Below are 22223 nucleotides of genomic sequence, written 5' to 3'. Positions count from 1 at the left end.
AGTGTGGTCCACCCAGGTGCGTGTCCACTAATAATGTACGCTAACTAGATTATCTGAAAGCTTTGATGCAATACATGTCATTGAGCAGTTTGGCATTTAGAGAAGAACTTTCCATATTTCCTCTGAAGTCTACGAGCAATACTCACTGAACACAGAGAGTAACTTACCCGCTGATCACCACCTTCCCTGCGAGGATCAAGCTTTTTTGCAAAGTGTCTCAAATTATCGTAGTTATGGAAATTGCACAAAGAAACCAGATCCTGCAAGTATGTAGAGAACATATGTTATTATCTGCATAGGATAGCCAAATGCATCTAAGTTAATAATGATACTACCACTTACATTCTGCATCATATCCTAGTAACTTAAACCAGTAAGAAGAAAAGTTTATTTAATAAATCAATACACATGTCCATAAGGCACTTTGAACATAACACATCTATAGGATAAAGTCCTAATAATACTTTTAAACTCCTTCTTACAGGAGAACAAAACAAGTAGCCATTTGCAAAATATCTATTTTAATAAATTACTACTCCAGTTGTATGGAACACTTCAGGAAGAGAAAAAACACTGTAGGCTAGGTCCAGTACATCAAACTTCAGTCAAAAGAATGAAACAAGGAAATGAGTGACATAATGGATTCTCAGTCAGTTTGAATTACAACATGAGAGGCTGTAATTACAAAACTTGGCAATGCTGTTCTATTTTTAAAAGTGAATGTTACATTCATGTTACTTTTATGTCACAATCATGTACCAGTTTTCAGGTGTTGTTGTAATGCAGAATTCATGTATTAAATCTTTCATCGATCTCTCTATCCTAGGATTTAGAGTTAAGTTAGCACAACTATTTCAAATGAAACTTTAAAGTACTTAAACTAGAATTAATAATATCTTAATTTGAAGCTGTGTAAATGTTAGATAAATAAAAGCATGAAAAGTTTTAACTGCTGCTCAACCTCCCATTTATAATTAAGCAGTCATCATTACAAGGCAGTTTTAGGAAGAAAAAATGAAGATATTTTTTACATTCTCCTCTTCCACAAAACACCTTAATTAATCACTACAAAGTCCTCCCCAAAATCTCTCCTGTTTCTAATGCTCCTATCAGCAGACTATCCATAGCTCTTTCACTGGCACAACATGAAGCTAGGAAGTTTGCCCAACATCTGGCTATCATCTATGAAGACATCTTTTATGCCAGATGTTTTACAAAAATCAGTTTAAAAATGCATCAGATATGGCAGCATTTCATTAGTCTTTTTATTTTATTGCAATGAAATAAGAGTTGCATTTCCAGTGTTTTAGGACAAGAGAGGGAAAATGTCTATAAATAGAGCTCTACAGTTTTTAATACAATATACTGAAGTCCAACACTTTCATTACCCCATGAAGTGTTCCTTTGCAAAGCTTTTCCACAACAGATTTCTTCAGTGTTTCTGGCATCATATTTTTAATGCTCACTGAATTCAAGCACTACTTACTACTAAAAAGCAAACATCTATTCTTAGACATTCACCCTTGAATCAGATGATCAGAACTTGCTATGTAGGGAGCAATCACAAATCACTGTTTAATTCACTTAGATCTCAGCTATGCCAACTGAAGCTCTGTAAACATCAGCTGCAAAAGCAAAAAAAAAAAAAAAACACCCACGACCAAACTCCAACAACCAAAAAAACCCCAAGGGTAATGCTGCTTACATGACAAAAGTGAATTCCTTTAACACTGTTGCCCATCTTGTCCAAAGGAGGTGACCAGCACATCAAGCCCATGACATTAGGAACAACCAGAAGAATCCCACCAGCAACTCCAGATTTTGCAGGAAGACCAACCTGCAGAATAATCAGAGAATTACTGGCATCTGCAACTGTTCCTCACTATTGCAACACAATGCATCAGCATTTTCCTGAAGATTACTGTGTAGTATCTGGAAGGCACCTGAAGCTGGGAAAGCATTATTACTTATCTCTTTTTAGATAAACAATAACCTGATGCAGTTTGTGACAATCCAAGGTTCACAATCATAAAACTATTTGCTCTCAGGAATGCAGTGAGTCGGTAATACTGTGAAAGAAGATAATTTAAATCTATTAGGAAAAAAGTAACGATGACTAAGCAGCAGCACATGAGTGTATGTCTCACGAACAGCTGCAACAAGGTGATAGAATGGAGCTGTCAAAATCTTGACTGGAAAAGGTAAAAACCAAAATCACAAGAAAATTGGAAAGTGTCTATGAAACTGTACAATAACCTACTTATTTATAATCTGAACAAAACATTACTTTTTCCAGTAGGAACTAACATGTCACATATTGTGGTGGCTCTCCAAGCAGCAGCTTTTATGTCACACAGTGCACCATAATTAATTTTACATGTACGCAGTAAGGAAAAAATAAAAACACTTAAAAAAAAAAAAAGCTAAAAGCATATATAAGATGCAGTCCACCTCGAATTATACACATGTAAGGAACACGCTGCTAGAAAACAGGAGGACAGTACATGTGCTGTGTAATACAGCCATTTTCACACATCTGAGGACAACTTCTGAGCCTGAGTTACTGAAGAAAAAACAACTATCTGCAAAGGCTTTCTGCTCTCCTTAACTCCCACTCAGCAGATTTCTTCAGCCACGTTTTGAGCTCCTGTTTCTCTCATGAACAGCCTTTCCTAAGGAACAGTATTTATGTTTTAATATGAAAATGATTCCCAGATGTGAAGCCAGAGTGCTATAAGGCACATGACACTAGTAGCACCATCAATCCTAGGTGAGATTTTTTCCCTTACAGTGTGCTAAATGTCTAAACAATTCATGTAACACCCTTCTCCTCTGCCTCAAAAACCGAGAAGCAACCCCTGGAACATGGAAAATAATAGCATAGATTATAACCTTCCTGGTCAGCTGTAATTAATACCTGTGAAGTACTTACATGGAAGGCAAACTGCCCTGAGAAGTCATACATGCCACAGGAATGCATCAAACTCAAGGTATTCCGGACTGCTTCGGGGCTCAGGACTCTCTCACCAGTGATTGGGCAAAAGCCACCATTAGCCAGAGTTGCTGCCATCACACTTGCTGACTCACATGTTACTTCTATTGAGCAAAGCTTATGGAAAAGAAATAGAGATTATAAGCACTGGTACTTCCAGCACAGTAAGGCCAACTACAGCAGGATCGACAAAATATTGAAATATTAAAATAACATCTCAAAATCACCTGTAGCATGACATTTGTTACAGATGACACTAGTAGCATCAATTAATACAGTCTGAATCTTTCTACTATAAAGATCCCAGTGACAGTGTTTGGAAGCCCTCTTAAAAGCCGGGGACAGTATTTTTATAGGTTAGTGTCTCTGCTTGATTCCTCCCCCCACCCCCCTTATGTTCCTTTGAGAGGAAGAGGTCTGTAAAACAATCTCAGTATTTTGCATCTGCTTAAATGGCAAAGCCACAGAACAACTGTTTTTTTTTTCAATTTGAGCTTGTTTTGTGTGGTGGGTTCTTTTTATTTTAAAGCCTTAGAAGATCCCACACATTATTAGAAGTACAATTTAAAGCTGCAAATTCTAGCACATGCAAGTCTTAATGCCAGCACTTCCTGCTGATGCAGCCTTATTTCACCTTTCTCATATTCAATTTCTTATATAGAAATGATACAACCACACCACAGTTTTTCCCAGGATCCCTGCTTCAGTACAGACTATACATACTTTGGTGACACATCAGGAAATGTGATATGATGCCATCACCTGATGCTGCCTCATTTCTGCAGAAACCAAAAGATAAGTTGGTTTCAACCTGAAGCTGAAATGCTGCTCTAAAAAGTAAACAAACTAGTGCTCGTATTCTTTTTTTTTGCCAAACAGTCATTACATGATACTTCATGAAGTTACCTAAGCCACGTTTGCATGAGTAGTTACTACCTGGAATTCTTATTTTCCGGGTGCCAAACTCAATACATCCTAGTCCAATCAACTGGAGTTGCAAATCAAGAGATTGTCAGAGACGCATCTAAAATGGCAACTGTGTTTTAAACATATGAAGTATTACACAATATCACCTAATTTAAAAAGAAAAAAATTGTTTCTAGGTTCTCAGTTTAAGCACCTGCATTTTGTACCTCGTTTGTCTAAACTGAGAATAATCCATCCTGACTTTACAGAGATAACAGGCAAAAACGTTTATTCCTGCTCAGAAAGTTCCCAGTTACAAAAGGGAGGAAGGAGCATTACAAAAAACCCAAGGAAAAGAAATAACTAGACTTTTAAGTAGAATCTGAGTGTTGGAAAGGTAAGCATTGTACCCTAACAAGAAAACAGAAATGCTGCCTGTGTGTGAGCTACCCTTTTTCTGAGCATGGAGTGAAAAGGGGATTTTTCAAGGGAAAAAAGAAAGAATGACACATGGTCATTGAATCAGAGATCAGAATGCACAAAAATGAGGCCAAATTAAAATACATCCAAAAAGTAGGCATTTTTTAAGTCATTAATAGCTTCCACATAGAAAACGTATCAGGCAGTGGGATACAAGGCATTTAAAAAGCACATTTACACAGTAAATTCAAATAAATCGCACATTCTCTTCTGTAACAAGTTCAAAGTAGACTATTAGCTTGCACCTAGCTTCTAACTCAACAAGAAGTCGACTACAGCTAATCACACATACCTTACTTCATGAACACTCATCTGATCTAAGAGAGCAGGTGCATCCCAACACAAAAAACTCAAATAAAATTTGCATTTTGAAAATAATGGCTTATCATTTGCATAAATAACAGCAAGTCTCCAAGTCAAAAAGAGATTTTGAGAACTCAACTCTGTATTTTTTTTTAAACTCTCCCAGATGAAGTGAAATCAGTAACACAACTTGAACTGCCTCTTGAGAACTCTACACAGCAGGTCTGAGTTGTGAACACTTAAACATTAGGAAACCCTTACTGAGGAAATACCTCACACTTGCCAAGTTCTCATTTTGTGACAGTGGTAAATAACTTGCTCAAAGCGAAAAAGGAAAAAAGGGGGAGGGGGACAATGCATATATACATATAGATTCTTACTCAAAAGCATTAAATTAAACCAAAAGGAGGAGCTATTCCCATTGCTTCCCTTGTAGCACTCCCCTTGAGCCTAGAGCTCGGCATGCATGCTCCAGTTACACAGAAGTTAAACTACTCCACAGCACTGTAAGAAGCAGCAACCCAAAGAAGTGTTTTGTCAAACTCACTGCAGTAATACAAGACATTTCAAGCTCCTAACTTCTAGTTAAAGGCTATTGCTGGTTTGTATTAGCAACAAAGACACCTGAGTAGATCACCTGAACAAAAAGCAAATCTGGGTACATCAAACAGACATCTGTCATTTCCAGAGTTAAAGAGAAGCTGACATTTAACTGCAAGTCATTCAAGCCTCCGTGTCTAGGCACAAATCAGCTTCTACTGCTTATAATAGCAATTCTAAGCCTAGAGTGAGTCTCAATTTTAAAGTTAGTTACCTGAAAATAGAAGTCTAGTATAGCAACCATATCCGTGCCTTCAGGAAAGCACTAAGGAAGAAAAATAAGGAGTCTTTAGGTAAAATTATTATTATTTTTTAAAGTATTGCTTTTAGAAAGACATAAATTAACTATATATTTGTCAGCATAGTAAACATTAGACGTATTTTAATATAAACATTTAAACATGATAAGTAGAAATACTTAATGACATCAGATTTAAAAAAACACAGTGCAGCAATATCAATAAACTAGGTACTAAAACATTTTTCAGTATAGTTTTCAAAATCTTTAAATAAGCAAACTGAAAACTGCATCCAGGAGTTTTATAAAGTCACCTCTACAGCACAGATTATGTTTTACAACAACTAAAACAAGCTACCATGGCTACGGTACTGAAAAATATTTAAAAGTGTTTTATTAGAATGGCATAAATACCACACTCTTTAAATGGCACCATTTGAATAATATTGGTAAGATATATCCAGTATTAATTTGTGCCATACTGTACATAAAATCAATTAAAAGTCTTCACAGACTATGAATAAAGCCCAGCACATCATCTTCAAAATGCATTTTAGAAAAAAAAGAGATTAACCTTTTTTTCTTTCAAGTAATAACCAATTGCAAAGTTTCTATCTCCACTCTCTCTTTCAGACTGGAACCTAAAAGAGAAAAAAAGAAAAAAAAAAAAAAAAAAAAAGACAAGGCAACATGTCAAACTTTCCAAAAACCAAAAAATCACTGAACACAAGATGCATAATGTAATTCAGTAGAATTCCATGTAAAGGATACATCACTTCTGAACACAAATATTCTGCTCATGGGACAGAAGTGGCCACAGCAGCTCATTCCAGTTCACTCAGCTGGAGTGAATCAGCACTGACATCCAAATACACACTGTCCTGGTTACCTACACAGCATAAGCTGACTTGGAGAGGAGGCAAAGGAGTGTAAAATCTTCATCCTGGGAGCATTTCTAAATAGGCCAGAGTGGAATAGAACATCCAACACTGAGACAGTGAAGGGCCATTCCCTGCCCAAAGCAGAGGAATGTGAGGATCACACAGCAGGTCAGACACTCACTGTGATGATTAAGGTAAGGATGAAACCTAAAGGAGGAACACCTGCCTGGTTCCTTCTATGCTACACACCTTTTACTGTAACAAAGCTCAAGAAAAACACCTCTGCATGTGCATTGCAGCTGGCAACCTGGAAGCAACTCTGCTAAAGGGAATCTTCATGATTTCCCCTGTGCTGCCTGAAAAGGCTCACAAGATTTTTGGAATGCTATACACTGAGTTTATGAGGGGAACTGTTTGTTTGAGAAAAGAATTTAAATATGCAAAATAAAAAAGCAGAAGGAGTCCCAGTTGTATGAACTATGCTTTCTAAACATTTGCTATGCAGCCACCAACATGCAGAGATTAATTTTTAATATGAATGCCAGGAAGGGAAGAGTTGCACTTACAGCTCTCACTGCCACAGCACCAACAGAGCACTAAGATAGAATAATGACATTTTCAAAGAGGTAACCAACACTTTTAGGTGAAATTCAGCCACACTGATGTCAGAGACATGCACAACTTTAGCTGTAAATTGTAAGTCAAAGACATCCTCCAATATAGGGGATAAAATTGCAGTTGAAATACAAATAACTGAACTTTGCCATAAGCTCAATATACCAGTTATCAGCTGAAATACTTTCCACCTAACCTTATTAAGTGAATAAAGACACTTACGTAGCATTACTGAATCCAACATACTCATTACCAGCCATTTTATTCATGAACTGCATCACCTGTCAGAGACAGAGGAAAACAATATTATTATACGTAAAAAAATTATGTACTTTCAACCCAGTCTTACCCTAAATCTTGCAACATCATTTTATAAATGCAATACAAATCACTAAATGTTTGAACAACCAAGTACATCTACAAAGACAAATCACAGGGTATTATTATAATTTCACTTTCAATTCCCTTGCCATCTTGAAACTTTTACCACTGAATTTAGTTTAAAAAGAGAAGTTATAACATCAACTTACGTAGTCAAATTTTTCTGCATTATTTGCTCCTTGCTGCAAGAAAAAAAAAATAATTTACAAAAACTGTTAACAAGGGAACAAAGTTAGTTGACTTAACAGTATTAGGATTTATATGCATATAACTAAGGTATGAGGCTAATTAAGAATAAGGTACTACAATCACTTCATATATTAATGAAAAAATTAAAGTGTTAGATAAATAAATCTTTAATTATCATTTAAATAATCCTATGCATCTTAAACACCTGGATGCTGGAGATTAATTTAAACTGAAAAAGTATGTTTTATTTTAAGCGCTCTCTATTCAACTCTACATGCTTAGCATAAGTAAATGAAGTAGCTAAAGCAAAAAAATACAAAAGAAACTACAAACAGGATAATTACAATAAAAACACTAACTTTTTATAGATTAGTAAGGCAAAGGCATTTGAATATTACCAACAGAGCTGAGCGTAGGGAGGTTCAGACTACTGAAGTTAAAATATTTCCATGGCCAGTGCCCATACTAAGAATTTAGACTGAAGACTTAAAATAAAGTGTCACCACTTACTATCAAATAACTGCAATTAATTTAGAAAAATCTGATTAATGTCCTACCTATTAAAAAATCTTAAACAGCTAGAAAAATTGTATTTCACATCATAGGGAATATCATTGTGTTAACAATGTACAGGAAAATCTAAATCCGACTTAATAAGGATGATAGTCAAACTGAATTCTTAGGGTGGGCTTGGTTTGGGTTTTTCAGGGAGGATGAGGGTTGTTATTTTGAGGATTTTTTTTCTCCCTCATTCAAGAACATTCTCAAATTTAGTAGCTGCCAGTTAAAGACATTAATTTTTTATAGGTCTTTGATGGGTGACCTTTCACAAATTCCTATCGAAAGAGATTCAAAGAGGAGTGGGAGGTAAGAAACATAGCACATGGTGTACTGGGGGAGTTCTTAAATTTTTTTAATTAGCCAAGTCGAATTTTTGTAGGAAGCTTAAAAAACAGTGGCATCGTATACACAAGTGGAAACAATGTATCTGAAAATGTTGTAATACAAAATTTTAATATTAAAGACGCTCTATTTAGAATAACAAGCCTCTAACAGATCTCAGACAATTCAAGACACTACTTGCACTGTGTTTAGTGTAGGGATGGGGAAGAAAGTGGAAAAAACAGAAGCTTTATATCAACCAGCATTTTACTTAATGAAATGCATAAAGCCAGTCTCATTTCCCACTCTGCATGTGGATTAGGGTGTTGCAGATAACCTTGGAAGCCCATGCTTCAGCTCATCTACAAGAGGATGTGCAGACACACACGTAGAGTCACTGGTGAAAGGAACACCACAGTTCTCTAAAATTATGCGCCAGTGGTTACCTCATGTTTAAAGGCTAATAACCTTACTCCTAAAGGCAATAATTTCTAGCTAATTTTCAATCAGATAAAAAAATGCATGATACATTTAATCAAAATGTTCCTGTATAATATACCAGAACACAAATCTTAAAAATTTAACTCCAAATCTGTTCAATGAAAAATAATTAAAAGAAGAAATTACCAACTTCATTGAACTGTTGCAGTTGTCAAAATATTCCATAGATCCTAATGCTGTAAAATATGTAACAACATTTAAACCACAAAAACCTTTTTAACCTTTCAAATGCACAATGAACATCTTTTTCTGGGAAAGTGGGTCAGCATTAGTTATGGGATGCTGCATTGATAATTGTATGGTTAGACATGTATAATAAATTGAAACAGGTTCTCTTGTTAAAAAAAGAAAAAGAAAAGAGGGAGAAAGGGATCATGCTTTCTGCAAAAATATAAATACATAATACTTCACTTTTTTGTTCTGCCCAGTGGAAAAAAATATTCCCTTCAACAAAAACATGGCTTTACCAGCAGCACATAAAATTGGTGGGCAAAAGACTCAATGCAAACTTCTTCCACATTGACTTTTTATAAAAAAGGTTCCTTTTTAAAGTTCACAACTGAACTCTTATGTAGGGAAGAAAATCTTCTGCATACTAAGCCAGATGACGAGTTTGAGTCCTTGATGTTCCACACACTTGTAGAGGTATTTCATTTCACACACCAAAGCATTGTTACTGAAACACACTGCTCATACACCTGAACTATTTGTTTAAGCAATCACAGGACCAAGACTTCAGCAGCGATTTACTACCAACATGTTACTGAAATAAAAAACTGCTTCCATACACATGATGACTAAAAACCCCAACAGATAAGATCCCCTCTTTCAGCAGCTGACAGAGGCGTCCTGCTCCTCCTAAAAAGCTGGAGAGACACAGTGGCAACACACATTCTATGATTAAAATTCAATCGCAAATATAAAATCCTAACATTCAGAGTACCGAGCAGATTTTCCATAATAATTTCAACAAATAAAAGGGACAAGGCAACTTCTGTTCTTCCACAAGTGCTTCTTATTTTTAGCTTGACTGTATACACCTACGAGCTTGGGGGCACAGTAACAATATTTTTTTAAAAACCTTTTTTAAAGTTCAGTTGCAATTCAACCTGTCTAGAACATCAAAGAAAACACTCCATGCACTAAACTCCACAAACACTTCGTACAATTACAGGAACATGTTCATATACACACCTACACATGCTTGTGTGTATATGCATATGAAAAAACACTACTCAATGAATACAAAATTAAATACACAATGTTAAGACTGAAGCCGTTTGATAGGCAGAAAATTCAAACTTGCAGAATACAGCTCAATATGATTTTGTAAACACTTAAAACCCCAATGGACACTATGGCTGTCAATCACAAACTTAAATTTTTTGGCCGTGTCAGGTTTTAGTGATCTTCCTTCTTTTTTTAACAAGGTAATTGTACTGTATTACTTGTATTTTTACTAAAAAATATAAACAGTTGCAAAGGCTACATGTCTACACAGGAATGAGACCCATGGATACTTACCAGAGCTTGCAACAACAAAATTGGCAAAATTTATTAGAAAAGTAGTTAATATTAGCCACTTTTCATTGATCAGCACTGTTTCTATGATTCACCATATAAGCTCTTACCACGTGTCTCTCACTAAAGCAATTTCTCAATTTTGAATCTAAGCAAAGCTAATAAAAACACCTGGATCATGAGATATTTATAATCTTCTAATAATAGAAGATTATTTAAAAATTAATTTCTGAAATATTTAAAGCCAAATTCATAGTCTAACACTATACTGTGATGAAAATATCCCGAAACAAAAAAATCATAATTCTATATCAGAGTGCAAGAAAACTTTTTTTACACATCTGCATTTTTCATGAAGTTAACCAATAATGTCTTTATTTAAGCTTTCTCTACTTACACACTTTTTATATTTTATTTGTTAATATAGTCCTGTTCTGTGAGAACTGGTGTCTTCACAGTTTAGTGTACCATTTTCAGCTCTGAAATACTTGAAAGTACACTGTGACAGACAGCATAAGACCAACACTATCAAAATTTAAAATATCTGTAAGATTTTTTTTGTGTCCTTCACTTCTATGCATGTGTGACCACTTAACACATGTAATTTCAAAGAATCAACTACAAATTCTATGTCAGATAACATCCATTATACTTGAGTTTTAATAAAAATTGGAGGAAAACATGGATGTAGGTTCTATCCCAAATTAGTAATCACAACAGAATTAATAACCTGGGAAGAAAGGCAATGTCACCAAAGTAAAGACAAGTATCTGGCAGAGAAGATCACAACACCAGCACATGTTGTAAAGTGGTTTGTATGCACACTGACACATCAGTCTGTAAGAAGGATAAGTCGAGTGACAGCATAGAGCAATTAAGCTAAATCACTACTATTTATTGTAACTAGATTGTCAAATAAACCATGCATTTTCCCACCTCTCAAGTACTGAACTGTAACTGCAAAGATTTCCTAATAACTGAATCTTGAGAGCAAACAGACCTTTGGCACAGCTAGACAGGTTTTTTCTACCACTCTCAGCCTCATTTATTTTGTGATTTATCAGCATATTTAGAAAGTTCTTAGACATATCACAACCCCTTCCATGTTTTATTAAAAAAAAAAAAAAAGAGGCTTCCATTGGACTAAGGTTTTTTTAGGGTCAGCAAGATGAGCATTTTCATTTTCTTGTACACCAAATTTTTTGCAACAACTATGAATTTTGCTATTGCCAACATGACTAAATGCTTCCCACATAATTCAAGACCACAGAACACTTCCCTTCAGTGAGCATTCAAGTCTACACTGTCTAAGGTCCTGCATGTAGCTGCCAGCACTTAGAGGATCTAAAGGTGCTGTATTTGCCTGAACCCTTGCTGTTGGGCAAGGAGAACTTTTATCTATAGATGAAATGTTAAAGCATACAGTAAAAATTACTTAAGATTAATCCTTTGTCCTCTGGTGATTCCATTCACAGCCATTTGCTTTATTCCACATATTTCTCTCTGAACACTTCCTCTCACCTGCACTTCTAATGTGACAGTAAGTAAAAGTAATGAGGAAGTGGGAAGTCCCACTGACAAAAACCACTGATATTCCTGGAGCTGACAAGCTCTGAGAATTGAGTCTAAGGTTTAAGAAAATCTAACAAATCAAAGCAGGCAGTAAAAATCTACTACAGGCAGTAAAGACTTTTCCCAGCCAATGTAATGTACAGAAAGCTCACTGAATCTGTACTAAATCTGTACAGAAGTTGAATCACCTTCTTTCAAGCACCTGTATTTCCTTGGAGACAGGATAAAAATTACTGTTTTATCTCATATCACATTTCCACAAACTCCTTTAATTGTCACTGCAATTTTATTTTATAAAAATTCTTTGAAAATTGTTGTAACTTTGTCATTTATATAACTAGTAATACAGGCAAATGGCTGTACCATTACCAACAAGGGAAAGGTCCCTAGTGGTGGGGTTTTTTTTAGTTTTATTTCTTTAGAAGTGACCTGCAGGATGTCCTTTTGCTAATGCATTTTTACTGTAGACACATGCTTTAAACAGCTGGAACAGTCTGTGGAGTGTAATGGAAGTACAATTAAAACAGAGACAGGGGTTAAGGCACCAAAATGTAAATACACTGTAGTCCCAAACACAGGGCAGTTGGAAAATCACTTATGATGGCAGGAGTAGGATACAGCCAAGCCTAAGTAACTCAAACAAACGCAAAACTTAACATGCACATACCCCTAATTATTTATTATTATGGATTGCAAAGACGATGTAACGTTACAGTTTAGGTCCCTGCTCTGTTCCAAGGCGGGATCACCAAATTCTGACAGCACTCAGTTGCCAAGAGCCTTTTTTACCCCTAAACTGTTAACATATTACATGTTAACATATTCTGACACAGATTACTCCAAGCGTCATCTCTCATCCACAATCATAATCTGTGCCAGGCTCTAAGGACAGCTGGGTGCAAGATCACATCTACTAACAGCTGCTAAACTTAATATGACGTATGGCAACACTGAAAGAGTTCTTAGATTCATTTCTCCAAAAGAGATAATGAATCTCAAAGCAGATAAAAGCATTCTTAACCATAAAATACAGCAACAATCTCTCCGTAGTTATTAACATGCTATTGTTAGATAAAGCTGCAATACACGGTGAATTTAAATTTCCTTGTACTTTAAGAGCCATAACGCTGTCTTCAAGACATGTAAGTAACACCTTAAATAAAAAGAGTAAGTGCAGAAGAATTGAGGGCAAAACATGAGTTAATGAAGCCACCTTTTTCAGATAAAAGGTAAGTTTGATATTAGATCACATTCAAATGTGAATTATGTAATTCACTGGTTAGCAGGACTAATGTTACGTTGCAGACTGTAAAGCAGTTAGTTCACAAAAAATACAACTACTAAGTAGTTTTGTACCTGTGACCCTCTCTCTGTGTAATTCTCTCCAGAATATATTTAGCTTGGTTAGTTACTCAAATGATAAATGGTATCTTAGTGAAAGCAGTACAGAAAATAATTTACATTTTAATCACACTGAAAACAAACAATGGTGTGATAAGTAAGATACGTGTCCACTAGACGTGCAGTTACCACATGCAGAAATGTTAGTGCAATGCAATACTCTTTATAAGAACATTACAGAAAAAAATCAAATAAAAGTTAAAAAAAAGCCACCCAGCAAAACCAATCCCCCATCCTTCTAACAAATACCACAGTTGCATGCATTAAAGAAATCCAGGTTATCTATTCAGAAGTACACCATTTATCAAGAACTACGTGCCTTTTGCAAGAGGCACATGCTTTTGTTTTGCCTTTATGATCAGTAGGTCATGTTGTAGTTGGACTAACATTTTGACATTTCAGACAAATGTGTTAAGTCAGATTTTAAAATTCACTCTTATCCAAGTGAATTTCAATGCTCAGTCAACCTTAAAAAGATATTAAATGTGAATAAATTTACCTGTCATACTTAAGGCCATTTTCTTTCACCTACAGCTATCAAAGATAAATGTCTTTAAGCAGGAGTTCTTACACCTTCTTTAAATATAAAATAACAGAAAATCATGATCTAAGTAATTTTAAAATCAACGTTTCAGAAATAGGGGGTAGGAAACACACTGTATCTAATGGACTTTGAAATGCAACCAACAGGTAATAAAGGAGACTTTTACATGTCTTAAGTAACAATATCAAGTTTACTACTCAAAAATTCCAGGGGACTGACTGCTCCCCAGAACCCTATGCAGGTACCCTTAGAAAAAAAAAACAAAAAAACTTTTAGTACGCCTGGCTACTAAAACCAGCAGAAAATACAGCTCAAGTATCTGGCAAGCAAAAACATTACATGGAGTTTATATCATTAACAATTTAAGACATTTATACAGCTTTTTAAGAAAAAAAATAAAATTCAGCTTTCCAAAAGTCTCAAGATGGTGGATTAAAGATGTAAAGTCATTATTCAGACCTAGTGTGCTCAGCAAAATAAGTAACTGTTTTCAAACACACTTATTTAGGAAAGAACACTTCTATCCCAACAGCAACCATGTACCATAGAAGCTCAACATAATTTAGAGGTGCAGGATGTTAATAACACACAAATTCAACATAAGACTGACATTCAGATATAGCAGCATTGCTCCTGTACAAATTATTGTATCTTCCATTTCTTCTGCACTGCAAGAAGTACTCCTCTAACTTTACGCTCTTTAAGAGCACTAGACACTCAGAAATGTACTTCTGAGTGCTATAAAGTATATTCCTGAGAAGTGTACTTCCTCAGCAATTAACAAAGAGAAGGCAACACTCTCAAGAGAGTATCAAGTGTTGTGCAGCTAAAGAAGGAAACAAATCTAATACCATCAAGGAAAAAGTGTTTTTCAGAGCAGTGATACTTGTTAGAAACTGGTATTCTAACATTGCATTTGTTTGGAAGGGTTACAATCCCCAAAATATCAGTGCTTGTCTACCTGCCAGTGAGTCAAGTGCCATCAGGTATTGCAGACAAAAATCAATTTATAATCTGCTCAAGACATTTTTTCCTACATTCTACTAAAATAGTCAGAGAGAAACTAAAAATTAACTTTTTACCTTGATTAAAGATGTGATCACAATTGCTCCAGCATTCACCATAGGGTTATGAGGCCTGTCTGTGAAATAAAGTTTTTAATTAAAAATATATTCCAAGACATGTTTGTCAAATAAAGGCAAATGCCTAAGTGAAAAATTATTCTAGATTTATGTATGACTGAAAAGCTACTATTACAGAATAGCTATTATATAATCTTAAACCTTTAAAAAATACTGTAATCCAACACTATACACAGTATTTTATAATTCTGAGCACAATATTTTACAGCATAGAAGACAGCCATATGCTACTTAGCAATGCAGTAAATTCTTTGGTTTGGTATCATTTCTTTTCTTGAAAATTATGAATCTTCTTCATTTAAGAATTTAACTAACTTCATAGCTGACTTGCACATACCTGCTACATTTACATTTTCCTTTTTCCCACTGATCTCCATATTAACAGCATCTTTGCATTCCCAAGTCATTCTTAGCTGCTGAATGAACCACCTTCTTTTGTATTCTCCTTTTTCTCTCCTCATCAGCCATCTTTTCCCAAATAATCTACCTTCCACAAACTACCCTTTCCTTTTTTAACTAACATTTTTGCTGTGCCTTTTAACTAGGATGTTGACTTCTGAGCTTTCTGGTGTCTGAAAACCTCAAACAATTCTCAATACATTAATATCATGACAGGTTTGAATCCTTTATTTGCTGTTCCTTTATGTCCAAACCTGAAAAAAAATACTGATTTAAAAACCACACAGAAAATGTCCAGTATTTTTATGTATTATGTACAAACATGGACTCTAAAAGAAAGTAATTTGAGATTATTTGGGTTTTGGAGGTAAGTCTGGTATTTGCAGCATACACATATATTCCCATGAAAACTACACAGGTTATGGTCAATGGCACCCAGCAGTCTATGACTATCACTTAATCTTCAAGTTTTATTAGTATTTTTCAGAAAGTAAGTATTAAAAGAACTTCTAAATAAATCAAACCATTCTATTACTGAAAAAATAAGGCCCATACCTTCAAAAAAGTGAAGCATCCCTAAAATACAAACTTATTGTCTAGACAGTATTTCCAAGTCGTTACTGTCATTCCTTATCTCTCTGAAAGAGACTCACAAATTGTTCAGATTTCATTTGATTGTACTTAAGAGCCACATGTATCAAATATCCTGTTGTTATCATGCACTAATGCAAGCAACGAGGGTCAGATGTATTTGAGTTTCAATTGACACTAGATCCTGGATAAGAAAACAGAGCATTTCCACAGCTCCTCAGGGACCACTCAGAGCATCACACTGTGGGTTAGAAGGGACACCTGGAGGTCATCTCCTCCACCCTCCTACTCAATGCAAGGCTCTTTCCTCAGTTCCATTAACTCAGTCTTGAAAACCTCCAAATATGGTAAATTTCTACCTCTCCAGCAGTCCTGTTCATCCTCAATGACAAATTTGCCCTAATATCCAATCTGCAGCTCCCAGGCCACAGCATGGGGCCCCTGGCCCTTGTTGTACCAGGTGCCACTACCAAGACTTACAGACTGTTAATGTTGGCAATTTCTCTTCAAGAATTTGAAGAGGCTTCCAGGGGAGCCCCTAGACTCCCCCTTCCTATGCTCCTTGGGAGTTACAGGTGCCTTGGACCGCACAGCACCCTGGCAGCCCTACGCTGGAGCTCACCCCAGTTTTTCACTCCTTCAAATGGGGATCCCAACTCTGGACACAAAGTCCAAGACAACACGGCTCTCATGCACAATCAGAACACATTGTCACCCTCCATTCTCACTCTAGCTACACTTCTCTTTTCTCTACAGCTTCCTCTCACCAACATCAGGTATCACTCCAGTCCATAAACACGCTCGTGAATTTATCATACACAGCCTATTCTAAAAACATTTTTATAAATATTTTGCTCTTGATTCTACTGTGCATCTCTATTGTTTCAATCTGCCACAGAGTACAAAGAAAAAACACAACCTGATTCCATATCATGTGTACATTTGAATGAAAAGGATGTGCAATGATTATTTAGCATTCAGCAACTGAAAGGCTTACCAATGTGGTATGTCCACACAGAATACACCCTCCAAAATGCTATTGCTTCTCATTTCTTTGAAGATGTCACCACTTGCCTCCAAAGTCAAGACATTCTTGGCTCCTCTACTCTCAAGATTCCTGTCTCTCTCACTGCTTAACATCTCAAGCTACCTGTACTTGTTCTGGCCACTTTACAACTAACACATTTCCATGCGCTGCCTGCACATGAAGAAGGGAAGAACCTTCCGATAAAACATTCAAGGACTTTCTTGACTGTACTTCTGAAACACAGTTGTGTGTTGTTCCCCACATGAGTCAGCAAGAACATCACTGTAGGAGCCTCACCAGCTAAGGGGAGACACAGCAGCCTGGGTCACCACAAACTAACAACTGTCCTTCGAGGCTCTTTCCTACTGCTGCCAACTCCGGCATGTCACAGCGCTGAGCACAACACCGCCATTAACCCACTGCTGCCTCCTCTCAGCAGAACAAACACTGCCAAGGTATCTGGGTCCCAGGTAAGCAGCTTTCACCATTATCTGCACAGCACCAGGGAACACCACCCAGACTCAGGTGTCTGTAACTGACAGAAAACCTTCTATCTTGCCCAAACAGCCACAAGTTTCCTAGGGGTGGGTGATCCATGCCCCAAGCCTGTCAGTGTTTAAGAGGTGTTTGGACAATGCCCTTAAGAGACGATTGTTGTAGGTCCTCTCTAACAAAATACTCCATTCTACAACGGAGAACCTCTCCCCAAACTGAGCAATACTGGCCTCTTTTAAGGGCTAGGATGGCTAAATGAAAACCTACATTCTGAAAGACTTCTGCAGATTTCAAAGAAGAGATGTCTTCCATTCCCAGGTAATTTTTCACCCCTGGGGAATGTACAGGTTCTGACACTACATTAATTTTTAAAGAAATTCACACAAAGATCTATTTCTAAAGCAGCAGCCACTACAGATCTACCTCACAGTGGGTGCCATCAGCAAAGGGATTCCATCCTGTAGAGCAACTAAGCATGAAGACTGATACTGTGATTACAAGTTTGCCAAAGAGGTGAAAAAATTCATCCCTTAATCTTTAGAAAGAGAGGTATCAAACAGTGCAAACCTAACTGACACCCATTACTGAAACCAAAGACACACACTCTCTATAATCAAATAATAAAGGTGATCTGCTCAGACTGATAATAAAATAAAATCTTTTATGCAGTTTCTCTGCAAGTCACATGTATTGCTGTATGATCTCATTATACTTCCAATTAAGTTCATGCTTTTATCTTTAATGAAATATAAGTAAAATAAACAATTTCCTGGCAATCTCTCATTCAATTACAATATCACTTTTATTACTGGACTAAGTTCCACAGATGATTTTATTAATGGAGGAATTCTACAAATATTTATCACCAAGAGGAGGTAGTATGTATGGATAAGAGATACTAACTGTTCATAAATACAGACATTGTTAGACTTGTTGCATCACGAACTCAATAGACGTGGAAAATATCAAAAGACATGAAAAACGTCAATAGACATGAAAAAGCCTGTAACTGCTTAATGACCATAGCCAGGAAAATTATTCCTGATAAAGTCACAATTCAGACACATTTTACAATGTAAAATTTCTGATCTACTTCAATCAACTAGAATAATCTTTTTTAAATTTGGACAGATTGTTTTATTCCTCCAGAAATTTGAACTGTATTGGGCAACATATTCTCTTTGATAGAACAAGTTTTAAAAGTGAATATTCATAAGCTTACAGAAGATTCCAAATTTCCATTGCACAGCACAGATCATACTCAAAACATAGCAACAGCTTTTTGTTGTAAGTTGGCATTTTTAGCTATAATTTAAAATTGTCTTAAAATATTCTTCATTCTTTCCAGCTTGAATCTCAATACTAGTAAACAATGATACACAAGAATATACTATTTTAGGAATCTTCCATGTAGTAAGTATAGAAAAAATACCTTCAGATGTATGTCTAAAGAGTTTTCAAACACCTATGTATCACTTCATAAAATCTGGATTATGAACATTAAATTCAACTACATCTGAATATTTACAAAGTAAATAGATGAAACATCTATTTTTTTAAAATTTTCAAATCCGGTCTTCAAAGTATTTATGGATGCTCAAACTGATAAATATTCTGCCTATCTGAAGTTCATACAGTGGTTTAAACCTACAAGCAAAATGTAGATTTAATCTCTTAAATGCTTCTTTTCCCTCCTCTTCTTTTACTTGGAGAAACTGAACCTCCCTTTCTCTCACTACAGCTGAAATGTTTCTGTTTATTAGACTTCTACTTTCTGTTTTAGTCTATTCTTAAGGACTGTATAAGAGGCCATCAGGTCAGTTCCAGCACGTTTTTTTCTCGTGTCTATCAGCCACAGAAGCACATAGTTAAAAATTAAGTTTTCCATCATGTGAATTAAGTCTTCTCTATTAATTTCATGTTCATTGGTCAGAATTTCAATTGTCCAAATTATCTTATACATAACAGCCTTATAAACACTCTTGAAGAATAACAGCAATGTAGAAGACCACAGCCCACCAATTCATCTTCACCAATAGTTAATTTTAAAAGTAGCAATAAAAACAAGAAAATAATTACTACACTCTGTCATGTGATTAAAAAGATAAAATATAGAACATCTATATTAGTTCAAAGGAATTAAGGGGCAATTTTCTGCACCATCAAAGCTTTTTTTATAGTAAAGCTTTTATAGGATACAAACGACAAATCTTCACACTGTTATAACACTGTATTTGGAAAAACTAGAAAAGCAAAAAGAAGACAGCATAACATAACAAAATGCTTAATCCTTTCTTGCCAATAGAGTCTTACATTGGTATTTCACCGCCATTTACTAACATAATAAAAGAGAAGAAATAAATTGCATAGATATATTTCAAGTATGGGAAGATGATTTAAAGGTAAAGTAAATTCAGTAATTTTTATATAGATAATTTTCATGTATTTATAAACATAATAAATATAATTAGGTAAAATTAAAATATAAATACTACAGATATTTAAGTCAGATTTCAATACAGTCCTTGACAAAAATGTCATCCAAGCCTTATGCTGATAATTAAATATTAATTGCAATACCATGGCAACAGAAACATTGTCTGTTCTTTTACTGAGACAGATCCACTAGGAGAAACATTTGTCTTTCAGAGATAACATCCAGTATTTCCTCTAAGGCTGCATGAGTCATCTTTCTCAGATTTTTGCCATAATTTTTTTTTAAATAACACCTACAAGTTTAAGAATTAATATAATATGAAAAAGAAATAATCTAGGTAAGTGCTGTGTGAGGAATTCTTGCTACAATACTCCTGCCACATGGGAAAAAAAAAAAACATCTTCTTGAATCAGTAGCCAAATTCCATTTAGAATAAACTGTGGGAAGATTTCGCCTTCTGGAAAACTAGTCAGTGCTGGCCTTTGGCACCAGCATCTGCTTCTCAGAAGGCTGAGAAGTGATATGTTTTTAAAAATCAATTTAACATCCTTGATTCTTTCACCACCATTTTACAGAAGCCATGATGAAGGAACACTTGCTACCAACTCAACTAAATAAAAATTAATTTCAAATACCTGCACTGAAAACCTTTAATTCTCTGGGTTTTCCTGCAGCTCAGTAACTACCAAATGGAATAGGAAGCAATATAACATCTTTCACTAGCCTTCTAAATTAGGCAAAAGTGACTAAAGAAGACTAAGTCTACCTTGCTTATGGCAATATATTCTGGGACACTGCCTAAGTAATAAGAATTGAAATGATACAGTAAAATGACAAAACAAAAAACTCTGTAGGCTTGCCTCAAGATTTTCTAAAGCTGAGTATTTGCATTATTAAGTATAATTTATCTCTTACCATCTTCATTCAGGAACAATTTGTTGAATCTTAATCCACTAGGCTCTTTACCAACATATCTGTGCACATACTCTGTGCCAAGGTCATTGACAGCAATCGCATATTTCAAAGGCTTGACACAGGACTGAAGACAAAATGGAACTTTGGTATCACCCACAGAATGCCTGGGAAAAACACAGATAAAGAGGCTTGACATTTCCTGTTTGTCAGCTGTGGCAGTAGAGTGTTAAATGCTTCACCTACTCTTCAATATACAAGGACTATTAACAAAACCGCCCCAAAAAGCAAAAGCATATTACTATTATTATTCTCATTTTAAAAAACGTAACAATGAGATTTAGAGGTTTTAGCAACTGATTCCATGAGCCATGCATAACAAAGTCAGTTGCTGATTACTGCAGAGGTAACAAAACAAAAAACAAGTTCAGAAATGGGTTTGCACCAGAGCAAAAAATCACCTCAGACTCCTAGTCTTACACTTACCCTACTCAGTTGCAAACCACATGCTCAGCAGGGTACAAGCTGACCCAAATTGAGCCACTATACTGATTTATGGCTATATAAACAAAGATGAGATATAGATTGGTTTTGTATTTTGAGAACAACAATCAAATAGCCGTATTTACATTTCCTTCAATAATGGCAAAGATATAACAGTTGTGACATGCTATCTTTTGGAAAGTTTACTTTCAGCATCTATGTCAGACTGCACCAAAGAGTGACTCATACAAGCAGCATATGCCACATCTAGATAGAGCAAAAGGCTTGAAGCAGCCACTTGTCTGATGGCAAAATCAGCAATGTGTTTGCTTCTGCTCTTTGCAGAAAATGGAAGAAGGCTTCAGTGAAAATCACAATACTATTTTGGCATTATAAAAGCTAACATTACATAACATTAAGCACTACAAAAATTAAGATTGTAAGAACTTTCATTAGCACATAACATCCAAAATAAAGCAAAATGCTAAAAAAGTATAAGGTTTTTTACTATTAATAGATTATAATTCGGACACCTAAACAGGGAGATGAAAAAAATACTTCTGCTCACTTGGACAGCACCTCCCCTGAGATTACAGAACATATGGCTAATTAGAAGCAAACACATGGATCTCAACAGATCGTGGCAAAATGAACTCTAAGCCACAGTCACCAAAAGAAGTCTGATGTTCTCAGGAATGCCTCATTCACAAACTCAACACCTAAAAATTGCA

The 22223-nt window shown here is 35.6% G+C and overlaps 1 protein-coding gene across 4 annotated transcripts in view; it reads right to left on the bottom strand.

The window, feature by feature from the left end:
* GLS (glutaminase) overlaps positions 1-22223 on the bottom strand; it is a 61739-nt gene that overhangs the window by 24606 nt on the left and 14910 nt on the right. For all 4 annotated transcript variants that reach the window (XM_066322547.1, XM_066322545.1, XM_066322546.1 and 1 more), the window contains 9 exons: positions 21013-21176; positions 15089-15147; positions 7546-7578; positions 7238-7296; positions 6094-6160; positions 5496-5546; positions 2933-3109; positions 1706-1837; positions 168-260 (listed from right to left, as the gene is read on the bottom strand). In XM_066322547.1, coding sequence (XP_066178644.1) covers positions 168-260; positions 1706-1837; positions 2933-3109; positions 5496-5546; positions 6094-6160; positions 7238-7296; positions 7546-7578; positions 15089-15147; positions 21013-21176 — 835 coding nt within the window. The remainder of the gene's footprint in view (positions 1-167; positions 261-1705; positions 1838-2932; positions 3110-5495; positions 5547-6093; positions 6161-7237; positions 7297-7545; positions 7579-15088; positions 15148-21012; positions 21177-22223) is intronic.

This window comes from Sylvia atricapilla, chromosome 7 (genome assembly GCF_009819655.1).
Source record: "Sylvia atricapilla isolate bSylAtr1 chromosome 7, bSylAtr1.pri, whole genome shotgun sequence".
Classification (NCBI taxonomy): Eukaryota; Metazoa; Chordata; class Aves; order Passeriformes; family Sylviidae; genus Sylvia; species Sylvia atricapilla.
The sequence above is the reverse complement of the archived record's forward strand: the minus strand, read 5'-3'. Positions and strand labels throughout refer to the sequence as shown.